General features: G+C 37.3%; 1 protein-coding gene across 2 annotated transcripts in view; it reads left to right on the top strand.

Annotated features, from left to right (window-relative positions):
• DNA2 (DNA replication helicase/nuclease 2) overlaps positions 1-16190 on the top strand; it is a 38914-nt gene extending 22724 nt beyond the window's left edge. Inside the window, exons 9-21 of one of the 2 annotated variants that reach the window (XM_061405157.1) lie at positions 696-890; positions 2391-2621; positions 5946-6062; positions 6145-6254; positions 6545-6654; positions 7631-7855; positions 9014-9207; positions 9301-9390; positions 9473-9677; positions 11214-11303; positions 11929-12111; positions 14273-14419; positions 15027-16190. In XM_061405157.1, the coding sequence (XP_061261141.1) occupies positions 696-890; positions 2391-2621; positions 5946-6062; positions 6145-6254; positions 6545-6654; positions 7631-7855; positions 9014-9207; positions 9301-9390; positions 9473-9677; positions 11214-11303; positions 11929-12111; positions 14273-14419; positions 15027-15095 (1966 nt within the window). In that variant the 3' untranslated portion in view covers positions 15096-16190. Of the gene's footprint in view, positions 1-695; positions 891-2390; positions 2622-5945; positions 6063-6144; positions 6255-6544; positions 6655-7630; positions 7856-9013; positions 9208-9300; positions 9391-9472; positions 9678-11213; positions 11304-11928; positions 12112-14272; positions 14420-15026 lie in introns of those variants that run through there. The other variant, XM_061405156.1, reaches the window with a different exon arrangement.
• Positions 16191-19435: the final 3245 nt, after the last annotated feature.

The raw sequence follows: 19435 nt of genomic DNA, 5'->3' as shown, positions 1-19435 counted from the left end.
CACAAACAGTTGGACACAATTAAGTGACTAACACACGTACATACTATCATAGGCCAGTGAGAGTCTTGGAGGACGCAAGAAAGTGGTTAGATGCAAATTCAGACTAGGAAACAAGATCAAATCAGAACCAAACTTCTAATTCAGCCTGAAAATTCATATAAAGGACTTTTAAAAGTACGGTTGACCCTTAAACAATGCTGGAGTTGGGGGCGCCAATCCTCTCTGCAGTCGAAAATCTGAGTATATCTCATAGCTGGCTCTCCACATACAACTGCGTGGTGAGCCAGGATTGAATACAAGGTTTGTCCACATTCTTGTATTCAGCCAATCTTGGATCGTGTAGTGCTATTTACTATTGAAAAAAATCCATGTGTAAGTGGATCCATAGAGTTCAATTCATGTTGTTCAAGAGTCAACTGTATTGGATCAAAAGATCTCTTAATGGCAAAAACCATGAACTTGGGAAATTTGGGACTATAGTACAGGCACATTTTTTTGACACCTTGTTTTACTCTCCATGTTTTCTATGCTATCCTATAGCATATTTGCCCCTGAAATGACTTTTTTTAAAAAAGTGGGTGCTGTGGTTGTAAAGTATGATGATTGTCACATATGTGTACTTATTTTAGAAATATCTCATTTCATAGCCAGTGAAATGTTTTATATGCATCTCTGACTTGGAGCTTTATCTTTAGGGCGGTTGAACAACAGATGGAAGACAGTTCAGTCCCGACCAGCATGTGGCCCAAAATAAAAGAAGAAACCCAGCATCTCAAGCCTATACACTTAGAGTATTTTAGCCTTTGGTGTCTAATGTTAACCCTGGAGTCTCAATCAAAGGATAATAAAAGAAATTACCAACATATATGGTTAATGCCTGCTTCAGAAATGTAAGTGGTCCATTTAATACAGTAAAACTTAAGTAATGTGGATTAGCCAGTGGGATGAGATTTGTGATTCATAACAAATACAGGTTAAGGACCATGTTAAAGGCATGAAGTTTCATATATTCATGCCAACTCCAGATGGCTGTCAATGAATTTTTTTCTAAGAAGAAAACCATTGTTATTTTTAGTAGATTAAATATACCTCAAGAAATCTTATTTTAAAAATTATTAGTAAAGTTACATCCTTTTTCATCAATGAAAAGAGTGAAAAACTTGAGTATATCATAAGGTGAATTTTAGCATATTGACACAGTAGAAATTAATGAAGTTTTACTGAATATTTTAAATACTACAGTATTTTAAAAGTTTTTTAGTAAGTTTTCATAGAGATTCAAATTCTCTAAAGCATGTCAATATTGTATTTTGTGAGGTCTTTTTTTTTTTTACAAGTTAGTTATAAAGTTATAATTTTGTGCATTTTGCATAGTATTTTTCTTCAGTAATATTTAAGTTGTTTTTGACCCATTCTTTTCTTTTCAGAGTAAATCTTGATAATAATGTGGCTTGAGACCTAAGAACGTTATTTCTTTAATACTAGACTTTAACACAACGTGCCATCACAAGTGAAGAAAGTTGAAGTCATTTTCAATAGACTACATAAGTATAGTAAATATGTCAAATATGTGCGCCAGCAGACTTCTGCAGTGTAGTATTATAGCAGTGCCCGAGAGACTGTAAATGCTTAATGCTGACTTCTGAGACACAGTGGAATTGTCAGTGTGCTTGCCATTGTTTTAGTAAGAATAATTATAAATTCTCTAGTAAATACTTGGTGATGGACAGGGAGGCCTGGCATGCTGCGATTCATGGGGTTGCAAAGAGTCAGACACGATTGAGCGACTGAACTGAACTGATGTTACTGCTTCCTTCACTTCAGGTTCAGAGTTAGATTATTATGATTTGTCTTCTGTAGTGTTAACATGTGTCAGAACAGGAGGTGGGGGTGTCAGTCAAGAATCAAAGTGCTGATAAGCATGTTGTTCAGAAATCCTCCCTGTGGGTACAGTGAGGGGGATTCTTCCCCCCTCAAAAAAAGAGGGGAGCTCTCTAGCACCTGCTTAGAGATCTGGTGATGAGAGGTTTTTGTTTTGTTTTTTGCCTTGCCGCGCGGCTTGTGAGGTCTTAGTTCCCTAACCAAGGATCAAACCCATACTCACCACAGCGGGAGTGTGAGTATTAACCACTGGACCACCAGGGGAGTCCCGAGAGATTATTATTTTTTAAATAAGTATTTATTTATTTATTTGGCAGCACATGAGACCTTCCGACTTCATTGTGGCATGAGGAATCTTTCGTTGCGGCATGTGGGGTCTAGTGCCCTGACCAGGGATCAAACCCAGGTCCCCTGCATTGGGAGCTTGAAGTCTTTGCCATTGCACCACCAGGGAAGTCCTCCGCGAGCGTATTTTAAAATTAATTTCTCTTTTTCTTTCTCTTTCATAGGGAAGAGAGTGGCAGCTGCATTGGGAGCCTGATTAGAATAGAACATGTAAAAACAGTTTGTGATGGACAGTATTTACATAATTTCCAGCGTAAAAATGGAGCCATACCTATCACAAATCTAATGGCAGGTGACAGAATTATTTTAAGTGGAGAAGAGAGAACATTGTTTGCCTTGTCTAGGGGATACGTGAAGGAGATTAACTCAACAACAGTAACCTGTTCATTAGACAGGTGATGAAATGTTCCCTTTTTGGGTGGGGAGGGTAAAGCTTTATTGATAAGTAAACATATACCATACAGTTCATACATTTAAAGCATACAATTCAATGGTGCTTAGTATATTCACCCAGCTATGCAGTTAGCACCAAAATCCATTTTAGAGCATTTTCATTGCCCCTGGAAGACTCCCTATACCCTGTAGTCACTCCCCCAACCCCTGGCAACTACCAGTTCCCTTTCTATATTTATAGATTTGCCTTTTCTGATTCATACACTTAAGTGGTCTTTTGTGACTGGCTTTTTTTACTTAACATACTGTTTCTGAGGTTCATCTTCATATAGTAGCTTGTACCAGTGCTTCATGACTTTAAAAAAAAATTTAGATAAAATTCACATATCATAAAATTAACCATTAACCATTTTAAACATGCAGTTCAGTGTGTGCGTGCTTAGTCACTTCAGTCGTGTCCGACTCTTTGCAACCCTCTAGATGTAGCATGCCAGGCCCCTCTAACCATGATGATTCTCCAAGCAAGAATACTGGGGTGGGTTGCCATGCCCTCCTCCAGGGGATCTTCCTAACCCATCGATTGAACCTGAGTCTCTTATGTCTCCTACTTTGGCAGGCAGGTTTTTTACCACTAGTGCCACCTGGGAAGCCTATATAGTTCATTGGCATTTAGCAGTTATCCAACTGCTGAAGTTTTGTTTAGTACATTATGTTCCCTAGTAGTAATGTGGACATGTGTGTGTGGGTGTGTGCTCAGTTGCTAAGTTGTGTCCGACTCTTTGTGACCCCAGGGACTATAGCCCACCAGGCTTCTCTGTCCATGGGATTTTCCATGTAAGAATTCTGAAGTAGGTTGCCATTTCCTTCTCCAGGGTAGCTTCTCAGCCCAGGGACTGAACTCACATCTCCTGCATCTCCTGCATTGGCAGGTGGATTCTTTACCACTGAGCCACCTGGGGAGCCCCATATGGGATGTAATCTTATCTAAATAATTCTCACAACCACATGTGTAGCAGGCGGGACAGATGTCCTGTGTTGGCTGTAACGCTTATTTCTCCTCCTCAGCCCTCTGGGCGCTCACTATTTTGTTCAAATTGCTTTTTTCCATTTATAGTTGTGATATAAAGTATAAATTAACACAAAGTAAATTAATTTAAAGAAAAGTATTAAGTAAATAGTAGAATAGTTGGTATGAAAATTTGTGATAGAAGCTAATATCTATGTTCGTTAATATCCATATTCTCCTCTTCCTGGACCCCCAGCCTTCCTTGCATTTAAGTGCAGGCATGCGTCACATTTCTCAGTGGATGGAGATCAGTAATTGGGATCCAGAGAGTAACTGCAGTGGAAATATCCAGGCTTGCTCTCCAGTAATCAGTAATCCTGGTTAAGCAGTAACCAGCCCTAGCCCGGGTTTCATGATATTGGAGTATAAGCTGTGATATTTCTGCTGTTTCTTAGGAGTCCCTTCAGTCAGTCCTGTGAGGTATTTATTTAGTACCTAACATGTGTTAGATACTTTGCAAACTCTTGAAGAATTTGTAGTCTTGTGGGTAACAAATAAATATATATTTCAGTCTAATATGACAAGTGTTGGAATTAATGGGAAACAGGAGAGGCATTTAACCCAGTTTTAGGAGGCTCGGGGAAGGCGAGTGAAAAGGGGTTCTAGATCTTCATCCCGTGGGGGAATGTTAGCCCTGTGAAGCAGTGTGGGACGAGTATACCAGACACAGGGGACGGGGTGTGGGAAGGCCTGATGGTGTGAGGTGGGGGGTTCTGCAAAGTGTAGGTAGTAATTACTTTCTGGAATGTAAAAGATAAAGGAGTTATTGGAGAGGTCAGGTCATAGAAGGGTTTATATACCCTGTTAAGTGAACAAAAGAATGATAATCAGATTTGCATTTTTTCTGTGAATGCACTGTGGAGAATAGAGTTAATCAGAGGCGGCAACACTGAAAGCAGAGGAACCAGGTGCCTGCTATAGTGGCCGAGGCTTGAGGTGATTGAGGGCAAGGTAGTTTTGACAGAGAAGGTCGAATGCCTTTGAGAAGTATTTGGAAAGTAAAATTGTCTGACACTGAGATCCTGATTGGATCTGCAGGGTGGGACAGGGAAGGATCAAGACAGTCATGTAGATGCAAGAGCCATTACCTAAGGTCAGGTCCACAAGAAGAGGATAAGGCTTCAGCAGGGATAAAGAGTTGTTCAGTTTTGCAAACTTTGACTGCCTGAGTTTTAGCTCAGTGGAAAAATCTTGCTGCTTGCTGGACATTCAAAACTGAAGCTTGGGTGAGAAATGGGATAGGAGAGGAATGTTAGGTCAGGCCTGGTGATGTAGATTTGGGATTCAGATGGAGGCACGGGACCAGTGGGGAAATGACAAGAAAGAACGGTACAGAGGACCATGGAAGGGACCTCGGGAACATCACAGGTTAGCCTGACAGAGGAGTGGGAGAAGCCTGTGGGAAAGAGACATGTACTCCAGGCCTGAGGAGGCAGGGGCCATATGCTCAGGATCCTGCTGGGGGTGGTGAGCCCACGTTGAAGTTCAAGGAAGGCCAAGTGAGTTGTCAGCAGATGTTGCAGGTTTTGGATTATTAACTGCCTTTTTTATTATTATTATTTAATTTATTTATTTGGCTGCTCCAGGTCTTAGATGCAGCAAGCGAGAGTTTTACTTGTGGCATATGAAGTCCTAGTTGTGGCATGTAGGATCTGGTTCTCCAACCAGGGATTGAACCTGAGCCCCCTACGGTGGGAGCTCAGAGTCCCAGCCACTGCCTTTTGCCTTCCCCTATTCTGTTTGCTCACCAGTCCAGGGCCTTAGCCTGTCTTTGGTTGGCAAGTATGTATTAGGGGCTGGTAGCCATTTTCATAGTTATTCTGGCCCATTTACTTTTTACTTCTTTTTATTTTTGGTTGCACTGGGGTCTTCATTGCTGTGCGTGGACTTTGTCTGGTTGTGGAGAATGGGGCTACTCCCTAGTTGCACTGTGTGGGCTTCTCACTGTGGTGGCTTCTCTTGTTTCGGGGCACGGGTTCTAGGTGCAAAGGCTTCAGTAGTTGCGGCATTCGGGCTCAGTAGTTGGAGCTCCCGGGCTCTACAAGTGAACTCGAGAGCACAGTCTCAGTAGTTGTGGCGCGTGGGCTTATTTGTTCTGCAATATGTGGAATCTTCCCAGACCAGGGATCAAACCCATGTCCCTTGCACTGGCAGGAAAATTCTTATCTTCTGTATCATCAGACAGCAACACATTTCTTATACCGACCCACTGACTATGTTAAATGAAAAATATTCACATACATATGTTTTGCTGTTTCAGGAACTTGTCAGGACTCCCAGAATCAACTTTGTTCAGATTGGACCAGGAAGAAAAAAATTGTGATATAGATACCCCATTAGGAAATCTTTCTAAACTGATGGAAAATACTCGTGCCAGGTTTGTAACAATAAATGAATCTGAATATCACTCCATTTTCCTGAGGAATATTATAAAAAGCACTTTTTTTTTTGCTTTTCAGCCAAAAACTTCGAGATTTAATTATTGACTTTCGTGAACCACAGTTTATATCCTACCTCAGTTCTGTTCTTCCACATGAGGCAAAGGACACAGTTGCCTGCATTCTGAAAGGTATGTTATAATCAACATGCCTGTGTCCATTAATTTTTCTTGGTTCTATTTATAATGTAATCTATATTATAGTCCAGTATCTTAATAATTTATTAAACTTCTAATTATGGTTTTTAGACAGCATCTCTTTAGAAGTAGTTTACATGTGACTTTTAATATCACCATGATATTTCCTTACTTTGAGAAGACTATTGAAGAACAGACTAGAACACAGGCTGCTTTTCTTATAGTTAAGTTGCTCATTGAAAATTCAACACTCTTATTCTTATTATTTTTAAATTTAAATGTAGGTTTGAATAAGCCTCAGAGGCAAGCCATGAAAAAGGTACTTCTTTCAAAAGACTACACCCTCATCGTGGGCATGCCGGGAACAGGAAAAACAACTACAATATGTACTCTCGTAAGAATTACTACTCTTTTGCTTAGAAACTGGGTATTTAAATCCATTTCTCTTCAGTTCAGAGAACGTGATACCGGATGTCAAAAGGGCTGAATTTCAAATCAAAATGTCTTTGTTTCAAACTAAGAATGACATGAGAAATAGAAAAACTAAACTATTATAACTATTACCATACATTACCATACCATTACAACCAGTAGTTGTAATCATCATGTATATACCTTGCATTTAAGATTGTCTAAAATCTCTGTGTTTTTCTTCACTTTAAAAAATGACAAGTTGTACGAGGAGGTTGAAATAGATTCTTTTAAAAAAAAAAATTATTTATATGTTTGGCTGCACCAGAGGTTAGTTGCAGCCTTCAGGATCATTAGTTGTGGCACGTGGGATCTGGTTCTCTGACCAGGGACCGAACTCGGGCCGCCTGCATTGGGAGCACAGAATCTTAGCCACTGGACCGCTAGGGAAGTCCCTGATACAGATTCTTATTGAATTTTTTTTTTCATGTCAGTAAATTTCTGAGCAGTCTTAGAATAATGATGATGATGGCACCACATATTTACTGATTGATACTTTGTGCCAGGCACTAGTTAAAGTTTATATGTACTCAATTTTGTCATGATATAATTAATATATTGGTAACATATCATTGATAACATGATAATAATGCCATGTTACTTTCATAAGACATTTTGGCTTTATAATTTTTTAAAAAGTTACTTTGGGGAATTCCTTGGCAGTCCATTGTTTAGGACTCTATGCTTTCACTGCCAAGGTCCCAGGTTCGATCCCTGGTGGGGGAACTAAGATTCCTCGAGCTGTGCAGTCAGCAAAAAAAAAAGGCAATGAAAAGTTACTTGGCTTGGCTCTTAGATATGCTTCCTGTTGTTTTCTAATTCTTTTTGAAAAATATAAATGTTAAAAATTATCAGGAGCTAAAAGTAATGATCTTTTCCATTCTTTTGTTTATTAATAGGTAAGAATTCTCTATGCCTGTGGTTTTAGTGTTTTGTTGACCAGCTATACACACTCTGCTGTTGACAATATTCTTTTGAAGTTAGCAAAGTTTAAAATTGGATTTTTGCGCTTGGGCCAGATTCAGAAGGTACATCCAGATATCCAAAAATTTACAGAGGAGGAAATTTGCAGATCAAAGTCCATTAAATCTTTAGCTCTTCTAGAAGAACTCTACAACAGTCAAGTAAGTACAATTATTGTATAATCATACTGACAGTAATTTTTGCTGTCAGAATGAGGGGAGAAATGGCACTTTGAGAAATCCAGTTGCATTGACTGAATTTGCAGATTCATTTATATAAACCGTAAGACCAGTTTATGAGTTTATAGTTTGCTCTTTGATTCTGAACTGAAACAAGGTTTCTGGTCTATTTTTCAGGGCTCCCATCTTCTAGTTTAAAATATCCTGGTAAAGGAAAACTGTTTCTCTCTACTCACACTTCTGACACTAACTATGTAGAGTTAGTGGAGGCTCCACAAGTTAAGGGCAGTCCCACAAGACTGTCCCCTACTTCAGTTCTGAATTGCAAGTTCAGATCTCCTGTGCCCATTTTGGGAATTCCTATGTCTTCCTCCTTGGGTTCCATAATTTGCTTGAATGACTCACAGAATGTCACCTTATTAGCATGAACTCAGGCATGGTTAAAAGGGGCTTATCAGTCTGCCCTTTGGAACTCTGAGGAGATCTAGGAGGCTGAAGCTTTTATCCTACAAATAAGAAATGAGGGACCTAGAAAGGCTTTTTTGCCCAGGAGGGCCCCATAAAGTCCTGCTTGGTTTCATATATCGTATGTGATCTTTTGGGATTGGAATTTTTCACTTAGAATGTTCCAAATGTCTGAAATCTGGGATATGTGAGGCAAAAAGAAAACCCAGGGAACAAACTACTATGCTGTTCCTCATGTCCCAAGCTCTCCAGCTGATTTACCTTTTCTCTACCTTTCAGAGGCTTTATAGTTTTATATATAATGTCTGGGGTTTTTAGTTGTACTTTGTGGGAGGGAAAAGTACTCCATCTTCCCAGAAGTGAAGTCCTAGTTCACATTTTAAAAAAAAAAAAAAATCCTTAACTTACTGCCTCTTGAAATGTTCAGATTTCCATTTTGATAGATCTAAACTTGAGCATTGTTATTGTGTCTGGAAAATTAACTTGATTTTTAAAAATTTATAGAAAAAAAAAGTTTGCATGTTGTAAGTGTTTCTAAATTAAAAAACATTGGGGATTTCTGTTTGGGAGCACAAAGAGCTCTTTTTTGATCTTTTAATTTCAAACATGGGAAAAACAAGGTTTATTTCTTGGACATATTAAATACCTGATCTATTTTTTTTTCTTTGTGTTTAGCTTATAGTTGCAACAACATGTATGGGAATAAACCATCCCATATTTTCTCGTAAAACTTTTGATTTTTGTATAGTGGATGAAGCCTCTCAAATTAGCCAGCCTGTTTGCCTAGGGCCACTTTTTTTTTCACGGAGATTTGTGTTGGTGGGGGACCATCAGCAGCTTCCTCCCCTGGTGTTAAACCGTGAAGCAAGGTAAGTAGACATTAAGGTTTCAGTTTTAAACTAGATACTTGTTTAAGGGACGCTTGCAGTAGACTGATAATCCTGAATTTGATTCGTTGACAGAGCTCTTGGCATGAGTGAAAGCTTATTCAAGAGGCTGGAGCAGAATAAGAATGCAGTTGTACAGTTAACTGTGCAATACAGAATGAACAGGTATTTGTAACAGTGTCAGCTATGAGTGATTTTCATATTTGTGTTCATCACCAAACTAAAATTATTTTTGTAATTCCCTTAGTAAAATTATGTCCTTAAGTAATAAACTGACGTACGAAGGAAAGCTGGAGTGTGGATCAGATAAAGTGGCCAATGCAGTGATAAACCTGCCTAACTTTAAAGATGTAAAGCTGGAACTGGAGTTTTATGCTGATTATTCAGAAAATCCTTGGCTGATTGCAGCATTCGAGCCAAACAATCCTGTCTGTTTTCTTAATACACACAAGGTAAAACACACACACACAAACTAACATTTCCTGCGTTTTTCTCCGTTTGCCCTATCATTTAAATTCCTCCGTTTCAATAGCGATTGCTTCATTACAGCTTATGAGTTAAAGCTAGTCTGCTTCTTGTGCTTTCACACAAAAGAATCTTTTTTTCTACAGATTCACTATCTTTGGGAGGAGGTTTATTCTGGTGATTGATATAGATGTCAAATTGTTTTGAAGTAGGAAAGCTAGAAAGTGAACGCAAGTGTATAATTACATTTCCTAGAAAAGTAATTGGCATTGATACTGTCAAAAGTTTGGGTTTACAAATGGACAGAAGGTAAGATAAACTGATGTTCTTTTCAGGACCTTTAAAAAAAAAAAATAGACTTTATGTTCCAGAGCAGTTTTAGGCCCACAGCAAAACTGAGCTAAAAGTAACAGAGATTTCCCACGTGTCTCCAGATCCCACATATGCACCTAAAGACCTCTTTACGAATTTATCATTAAAAAATCTGCACAAGGACTTTAAATGACTTGGTTCTTATTTCTAGGAACTAAGAATAAAGTTTTGACTCTGTGTTCCTACAGTTTGTTTTCTATACTGCTTCTCATTATTGATTTGGAAATCTTTACATAAGTTCAACATAAGTTCAAAATATAGGCATCAATTTGATCTATGTATATCATTCTTAATATAATTATATATTTTGTTATTAAGATGGGTGGAGTCAACGGTTATTAAAAATAGGGCCTTACCATTGATGTACCATGCTGGAATTTTCATTGTCTTGGACGTTGCTCTAGTGTTTCAGAATGAAGAATCATTCTCATAAATGACTGCTTTTATATTTTTATGTAATTAAAATTTTTATTTTATTTTTTATTGAGGTATAGTTGATATGACTGCTTTTATAAACCACAACTCTAATCTGTTAGTTAGAAGTTATAATTATTAACCTCACCAGTGATTTTTAGATTCTTTATTTTTGCTACTCACATTTCGTGTCTCTTGGCATCAGGATTCCAAATAAGTTATATTAAAATTAATCAAGGTGATGTAGGGGTGACGTAGGAGCAAAATAATCCTTTAAAATTTTTACTAGGGGTGGTGGAACCTGGGGAACTTTATGGCTCTATTATTTATATAAAAAGTAACAAGAAAATGGAAAGAACACAGATATTGGAGCCAGATCTAAGTTGAATCTTAGTGCCATGGTGTATTGTAAGGCTTGGGCAGGTTACTTATCTCTTCTGGCCTTTGATGCCTATAAAATGGGGGATAACACAGTAATGTATGTGAAGCTCAGTGTATGGTCGACTTTCGTAGAGATTTTAGTATGAACTTTATGTAGCATGTTTAAGATGGGTTTCCTTCTAAGAGTGACTAATATCATTCATTTTAGTCAATTCTTTTGCATTCAACTTTAAGAGGAAGATATTTTTCATCTGTGCCGATATCTGGTAGTACTGTCTCTGTGGCCACTTGTATACTGACAGTACTCTTTACTTCAGAAATTGTTTCACAAGCAGGATGCATATTTTTCTGTTTAGGTTCCAGCACCAGAACAAGTTGAAAAGGGAGGTGTCAGTAATATAATGGAAGCCAAATTCGTTGTTTTCCTGACGTCAGTTTTTATTAAGGTAACTTAAAATTGAATTTTGAGGGCAAATTAATATTAAGGTTCAGAGTAATAGAATGTTAGAATTCATGGAACTTTAGATCTAGCATTAACTTCTGTTGATTAAGATAAGAGGACTGAAGCCTGAATGTTTTTATTTTGACAACATTTATCTAAGACAGTAATTACTGTATCTAATACAGTAATGGCATTTTGGGTTTCCACTGAGGATAAGTTTCTGTAACATCGGATAATTCTGATTGTGTCAATTTAGTGCAGAAGTCAGTATGATTGGAGATTGGAAACTTCAGTGAAAAGGGAAAGCAGAAAGTAAAATTTATTTCTTTGTACTTTTTTGGTGTGGCATCACTGCTCTGGTGGCGTACAAACCATTTATATTGCCACGAACTTCTTAAAATTCAGGGAGCAGCGTTTGCGGAAATTATTTCCTCTCAGGAAATGTAGATGTAGCCTTAGAGTAATTCAATATTTATTTCCTCCTTGTAGGAACATGTGTTATACATAGGAACATGTATTATAAACATCAGTTGTCGCATTATGTAAACATTTAATAAATTTAGTAAAGTTTAAATAGCAAAAGTCAGGATTTTTTCATTTTAAATTGTGTTCTTTTCTGTTTAAAACAGGCTGGTTGTAAACCCTCTGATATTGGTATCATTGCACCATACAGGCAGCAGTTAAAGGTCATCAGTGACTTATTGGCACAATCTTCTGTTGGGATGGTCGAAGTTAATACAGTTGACAGGTACCAAGGAAGAGACAAAAGTATCGTTGTAGTATCTTTTGTTAGAAGCAATGAAGATGGAACTGTGAGTTGATTGTATTTTCTGCTTTGCTTTCTGATTTTTATTTTCTATTTGTTTGGGACATTATTTACCTCTCTTCTTTAAAATTATGTTAAAAAACCACATAGCATAAAATTTGCCATCATAACTGTCTTTAAGTGTACAATTCACAGGTATGAAGTATATTGACAGTGTGTGCAGCTGACCTCCAGAACCTTTTCATTTTGCAAAACAAATTCTATATCCATGAATAACCACTCCTTAATTCCCTCTCTGTTCATTTCCTGTCAACCACTTTCTATCTCTGTGAATTTTACAGAACTTTATGAATTCATGAATTTTCCACGTAAGTGGTATCATACAGTATTTGTCCTTTTGTAAGTGGCTTATTTCACTTGTCATAATGTCTCAAGGTTCATCCATATTGTAGCATGTAACAGAATTTTCTTTTAAAGTCTGATGGTTATTCCATTGCATGTATATACCACATTTTGTTTATCAGTTCATCCATTAGTGGACATTTGGGTTGCTTCCACCTTTTGGTTATTATGTTTGGCGCATTTTAAACATATAAACTTTCCTAGCTTACTTTCAAATTTGTAGATAATTCCAGGCTGATTTTTTTTTGTGCTTTTATCTCTCCTTGACTTATTTTTCTTGACTATGTGATACCTGCATATAGTTTTTAAAATACACAGAGTAAAAAGTCTCCCTTCTTCCCTGTTACTCTTCTACTCAGTTCTTACCCTCACATGTTTGGTTTTTTGGATTGTTTGTTTTTGCTAACCTTCTAGAATTTCTTTAAGCATATGTAAGCACATGAATCAGTATTCATGTTTCCCTCCTTTGGGCACAAAAGGTAATATATACACTATTCTGGACTTTGCCTTTTCCACTTAATAATAGAGCTTGGAGATCTTTACATGTCATTACACAGAAAGAGATTTCATTCTTAAAGGTGCAAAGTTTTCCACTGTATATATGAATCGTGGTATATTTAACCACTCCTTTGAGTCCTCTATGAGTTTTTATTACATTTAAAAACAATACTACAATAAGTGGAGACAACTTCAGTTCTTTATGATACGTATTTAATGTTTGAAAATTTTATTTGTTTTTATTTTTTTGCTGCACTGTAGGGCATGTGGCAGAGAAGGCAATGGCACCCCACTCCAGTACTTTTGCCTAGAAAATCCCATGGACGGAGGAGCCTGGTAGGCTGCAGTCCATGGGGTCACTAGAGTCAGACACGACTGAGCGACTTCCCTTTCACTTTTCACTTTCATGCATTGGAGAAGGAAATGGCAACCCACTCCAGTGTTTTTGCCTGGAGAATCCCAGGGACGGAGGAGCCTGGTAGGCTGCAGTCCATGGGGTCACTAGAGTCAGACACGACTGAGCGACTTCCCTTTCACTTTTCACTTTCATGCATTGGAGAAGGAAATGGCAACCCACTCCAGTGTTTTTGCCTGGAGAATCCCAGGGACGGGGGAGCCTGGTGGGCTGCCATCTATGGGGTCGCACAGAGTCGGACATGACTGAAGCGACTTAGCAGCAGCAGCAGCAGCAGGGCATGTGGGATCTTAGTTCCCTGACCAGGGATTGAACCTGTGCCCCCTGCATCGGAAGTGCAGAGTCTTAACCACTGGATTGCCAAGGAAGTCCCTAAAATTTATTTTTTAATATATTTAAAATTTTAAAATACATTTTCATTATACATATTTAATCATTTAAAATTATGGCAAATTATCATTGTTGTCGTTGCTTAGTCACTAAGTCGTCTTTAACTCTTTTTCGACCCTCTGGACTGTAGCCCACCAGGCTCTTCTGTCCATGGGATTTCCCAGGCAAGAATACCGGAGTGGGTTGCCATTTCCTTCTCCAGGGTATCTTCCCAACCTAGGGATCAAACCCATATCTCCTGCACTGGCAGGCAGATTCTTTACCATTGACCCACTAGGGAAGCCCCATGGATATCACACCCACAATAAAATACTTGAGGTTGGCATCATGGGCAAGTTTTTTTGTGTTTTTTTTTTCCGCAACTGTCTGCACTTTGAATGTGTTGATGAATCTTTTTTGGAATATGTTTTTGAAAGTAGGAAGATGGCTCAATAAAAACTGTTCTTTTTCAGAAAAACCTCAAATAAGAAAACTCAAAGAATGAAAATTATCTTTCTTTCAGCTTGGTGAATTGTTGAAAGATTGGCGACGTCTTAATGTCGCTATAACCAGAGCCAAACATAAGCTGATTCTCCTGGGATGTGTGCCCTCACTAAGCCGTTACCCTCCTTTGGGGAAGCTACTTAATCATCTCAACTCAGAAAAATTAATATCCTTTTCGTTTTATATACGGTCACATTTGATTGTGCTATGTGAGTACTTTATGTATTTGTAGCAATTAAAACTAAGTGTCTTGTGTTTTCCATGGGCATATTTCAAAAGACCTGATTCTACAAAGGAGAGAGAAAACAATTCACAGGAACTAGGTCAATGCAACAAGTGAAATAATGAAGGTGATGGAGAAGAATAGTTTGTGAAATGAGAAAGGGGAACAAAGGGACTTGATTTCTCACCCCGGAAACAAGAGTGCATGTTTCCTAGAACACATCTAGGAAAACTGGTATCCCTTCAGGTTCCTCTCACCTCGATAACCTTAAAAAATATACATCTGGGACAAAGTATTATATTTAAAAATGGAGATTATTTCTTGTCATGTCGTAGATAATTTTAAAAATAGATCATCTCTTTAAAAAATTATATGAAGGTCTCACACTAAGACAGGTAAATCATATTGCTTAAGTACATTATTATCCATAGAGTGTCACAAAAATACAAGTTTTCTAGTAGCCTTGTTAAAATTACAGAATGTTAATAATGTCATATGTTTTAATGTAGTTCCACATTGTGTTAAATATATCTTCCTTAATTTATTTTATATCATTGATCTTCCATCAGGAGAACATGAAAGCCTTTGTCATCTATTGGGTGATTTCCAAAGAAAATAAAGCCCTGTTTTCCTTGCTTTTTTCATACCATGATGATCTCCTTTAACTATTGCTTATTATTTATAATTTGGATATGCTATAAAATCAGTGACTGGTTACACTGTGATGATAACTTTTATCCCAAGGGTAAGAAATGATGTAAATATATATACTCATTCAGAGTTCCAGTTTTTGGTTTTATTTATTTTTTTGGTATAACCTTGTTAAACATAACTCTACAACATTTAACATAGAATTTATTTTTTCAGTACAGGTGTACCCAAAACTAAAAAGTCTAAATTTATAGGCATTATACATGTGTCTCTGTAAGACGTAGAGTTTGATACACTTCTACCAGCTTTTAAAGATGGATTAACTTTTCAATCTGAGGTTTAAACTTTTAAGTTTAGATTTTTAAGATTAATTTGATCTTGTAGATTTTTATCCTGTTTTATTTGAAAAACTAGGTAAGAAAATGGATTTGTTTTTGTCATTTAAGCACAATCTTGTGATTATGAAAAGTATGATTCTCTTCTGTATTTTGAGGTCCCTGATCCAAAGGCTGTTTTGGTGTTTTTTTCCTGACTTTTGCTTTCTGTTATCAGAGATGTTTTACAAAACTTTATACTTAGTGTTTTAAATTATTACTTATAAATTTATTATTTCCAACTAATTTCCCTTACTCTCCTAGTTATTTCCCCTTCCTCTCCCACTTTTTATTTTCAGTTTTTAGTGTTTTAGAGTAGATTTTGATATTAAAGAAAATAATAATTTTTATTCTTTTGGGAAAAAATTTTGCTGAATTGATGACAAAAAAGGTGTATCCCTATTTTCACCTATTTATGTTCATATGCCCCTTTGTTTTGGGGCATTACTCAATTTTCCTTTTTTGTATGAAGATGTTTTATAAAACAGAATTGTCTCAAGGTGCTTAGTTACTTATATGGTGACCAATTTTAGTGTATCCAACTTTGGGGGAGGATCTCTCATTTCTTTCCAAGTTGTTTTTTTTTTTTTTTAATGAGAAGTACATTAGAAATTGTTGCCTCTACCACACCTGTTTTTTAAAAAATTATAACTTGATGTTTTTATTAAATAAATTTTTTTTTACTCTAAGATCACACTGTGTCAATGATTAATACTAAATAATAATTAAGTTCAGGGTTGTCCACCATTTTTTCCAGTATTGAGAAGTGAAATATTGACAATGTTCTAAAGCTGAAACCAAGGCGTGCTGACATGCATAGGATGGAGCTAATCACGGAGAGACTATGGATTCGACAGGAAAAACAAGGAAGTTGCAGAGATAAGGCTTAAATATTGGTTGGTTATCATTAATTTACATAACAGGAATGAATCTAAGATAATTTCAGTTCCTAGAATAAGAAAATTCTTTGGCTTCACTAATGGCTGCTTTACAGATTTGTATGGCCTGCACAGTAAAGCCCAATGGAAGAAGAACCTAGGGAGGAGTTCCATGTTTCTTGTCATTTGGGAATCTGTATTGATTACAAGATTCTAAGCACTTATTTCAAAGAAATAGGACTCATCTTTTATACATAAGATGCTGTGAGTTGGCGGGATTGAGTGAGCTGGAAGTTAAACCCAGACTGGGCCCTCAAATTGTTAATAATGCAGTTTATGCCATCCATGCCAAGGACTAAGGCGGCAATGGCTACCAGTCACTGATGTTATCGGACACTCACTTTGTGCAGGTCCACGTCAAGAGCACCATTAGCCTAGACAAGGTCTTCCTTATGGTGGCAAGCCAGGTTGTGAGGAAAGGGTAGCCATTCCAGTGTCCCCATTCCTGAATCAGCTCAGAGTTCCTGTCTCCTGAGTTCTCTTGCTGCCTCTTCTGGTTCTCTTCTTTTCTTCTTCATCTCTCACTTTCTAAAGACTGGTCTTTCCCAGAGCTCTGTGTTTGGTCTGGTCCTGTTCTCCCTCCTTGGACAGTCATTGGCTTCAACCATCGCCTTTGTGGCTGTTAACCAAATCTGTATACTCAGAATAGACTAATATTCTAGTTTAAAATTGTTCAGTGTAATAAGGTTTAAACATACACCCTAATTCCAAATTCTGTTCAATACAAGGTGACTAGAGTTATCTGGCAAATGTGTATTTTGGAGCTTAACATCTCCCTCGAAGAGATATTTCTTAGCTTTAAATAAAGTGAGTCTATTACTGAACAAGATTTGTTTACTACTTGTTACAATGGGGGGAAAGCAATCTAGGAAATAAAACTTTTCCTTTGTTCTCATGGTTTTCTAAAATAAATATATAATCTTAATTTTACTTGCTTTTCTAAATGCACTTAGAATACAAATCCCTCCTTTTGTACTCATCATTTGGAGAGGAGAAAAATGAACATTCATTCATTTCAGTGTTTAACAGCAAGATAATGGAAGGGGTTAAGACATGTGAGTTTTAGACTCCTTGAAGCACTGTAAAAATCACAGACAGGGACTTCTTTTGTCTAGCGGTTAAGACTCTATACTTCCAACGCAGGGCATGAGGGTTAAATCCTTGGTTGGGGCACTAAGATCCCACATCCCTCGGGATATGGCCAAAAAGTTAAAAAAAAAATACCCACAGATGTATTTTGAGATTATAAAAATAGAGGCTACTTTTTTATTAGTTCAGCTTATGGTTGTGTCAGTAGTACTGTGACTTTGGGCAAGTTATTTAATCTTTCTGAGGTTAGTTTTATCTGTAAAACAGAAGTAATTCCTTTCTCATGGGGTGGTTCTGAAAATCAAACGAGGCGTTGGCCTAGGAACTGACAGCCAAAGAAATGAAACTTGACATTATCTTTAATCACTAAAATTCTGGGTGCAATAACAGGCCTAAATATGAAAGGCAAAACTATCATTCTTTTTTAAAATATTTATTTGTTTGCACGGGGTCTTAGTGGCAGCACCCTGGGATCTTTAGTTGTGGCATGCAGAATCTAGTTCCCTGACTGGGGATTGAACCCAGACCCTCTGCATTTGTGAGCTTGGAGTCTTAGTTGCTGGCCCACCAGGGAAGTTCTTGTAATTAGTAAAAGAAAAAAATCTTCATAACTTTGGAATAAGGAGGCTCCTTAAGATACTAAGGCATAAACTATAAATTCACTACAGGAAAATTAAGAATTTATATTTAGTCAAAAGTTGCCATAAGGAGAGAAAAAAAATTAGCCCAAAGTTATTGGCAACACACAACTGACATGAAATTAGTATGTAGAACATTAAGTAACTTGAACAAGTCAATAAAAAGGTAAGTCAATAGTAAAACAGGCACCATTTCTTTGTAAAAATGAAATTCCAAGTAGTAAACATAGAGTTCTCAATGTCATCAGTAATGAGAGAAATAAAAAATCTGCCATGCAATCTACCCACAAGACTGGCCAAAAAAATGAAGAAATCCTCACAATTCTAGGCATTACAATGGACACAGCAATAGAAAAACAACACTGCTGATAGTGTAAATTATGAGAAATTTTGAAAACACTTTGGCATGAGTTGGTAAACTTAAAGAAAGGCATACTTGATTTTCAGTAAGTGTAGTCTTTTTACATGGCCAAGAGACTCCTGCACGTAGGAACCAGGATGTACGTATAAACTGGAAACTCCTCATGGACATAGATGATGTTGAACACCAGAAACAAGTAATGTTCGTAATGTTATCCCAAAAAGTTTGTGAACAGGAAAAATAAACTACGTTGATTAGGGGCACATACTTGTGTGGTAGTAGCATGCAGAAAAGCAAGGAAACGACTCGGAATTCAGGATCACATTTACTTCTAGGGACATTGTGGCTAAAGGCTTCCCCCTACCCTCAAGATGACTCCTATGCTTGCTTGATCTGGTGCTCTTTATCCATCTGTTTATGATTCTTTAAACGTATAGGTATGCTTTATACATTTTTATCTATGTAGGGTTGTTTCACAATAAAAAATTAAAAACCAAAAGAAGTCAAGAAGCATGAGAACTGTACGCTGGCCAATGTGATGAGATAAACATCTCACCATTTCCACAAAACACGTCTATTTCTAACTCGGCCACCGTCTTAGCAATTGCTGATTTAACTAGGTAACAGCTTACTTTCCGCAAATTGATACAACTTAAAACCTAGTGTCCATGAGGGATTTTTCCTCTCTGAAATGAGAAAACGCAGGTTTTATCTCTGCACCTTTGATTTCTGAGACTGTTCCTCCTTGCTTTTTATAAACCAGTGGACTTACTGGTTAAAATGTGGGCTAAATAGATTTCTGCCTACTGTTAATTGCTTCAGATTTTCTAAATTCTTTTGGTCCCCTACGAGTTACTGAAGCCGGGGCGCGGTCAGGTGTGTTAGATTAAACCCAGCTGGACCTTGCA

The sequence above is a fragment of the Bos javanicus genome, chromosome 28, assembly GCF_032452875.1.
Source record: "Bos javanicus breed banteng chromosome 28, ARS-OSU_banteng_1.0, whole genome shotgun sequence".
NCBI lineage: Eukaryota > Metazoa > Chordata > Mammalia > Artiodactyla > Bovidae > Bos > Bos javanicus.
Note: the sequence above shows the minus strand (reverse complement) of the source record. Positions and strands in the feature narration are given on the sequence as shown.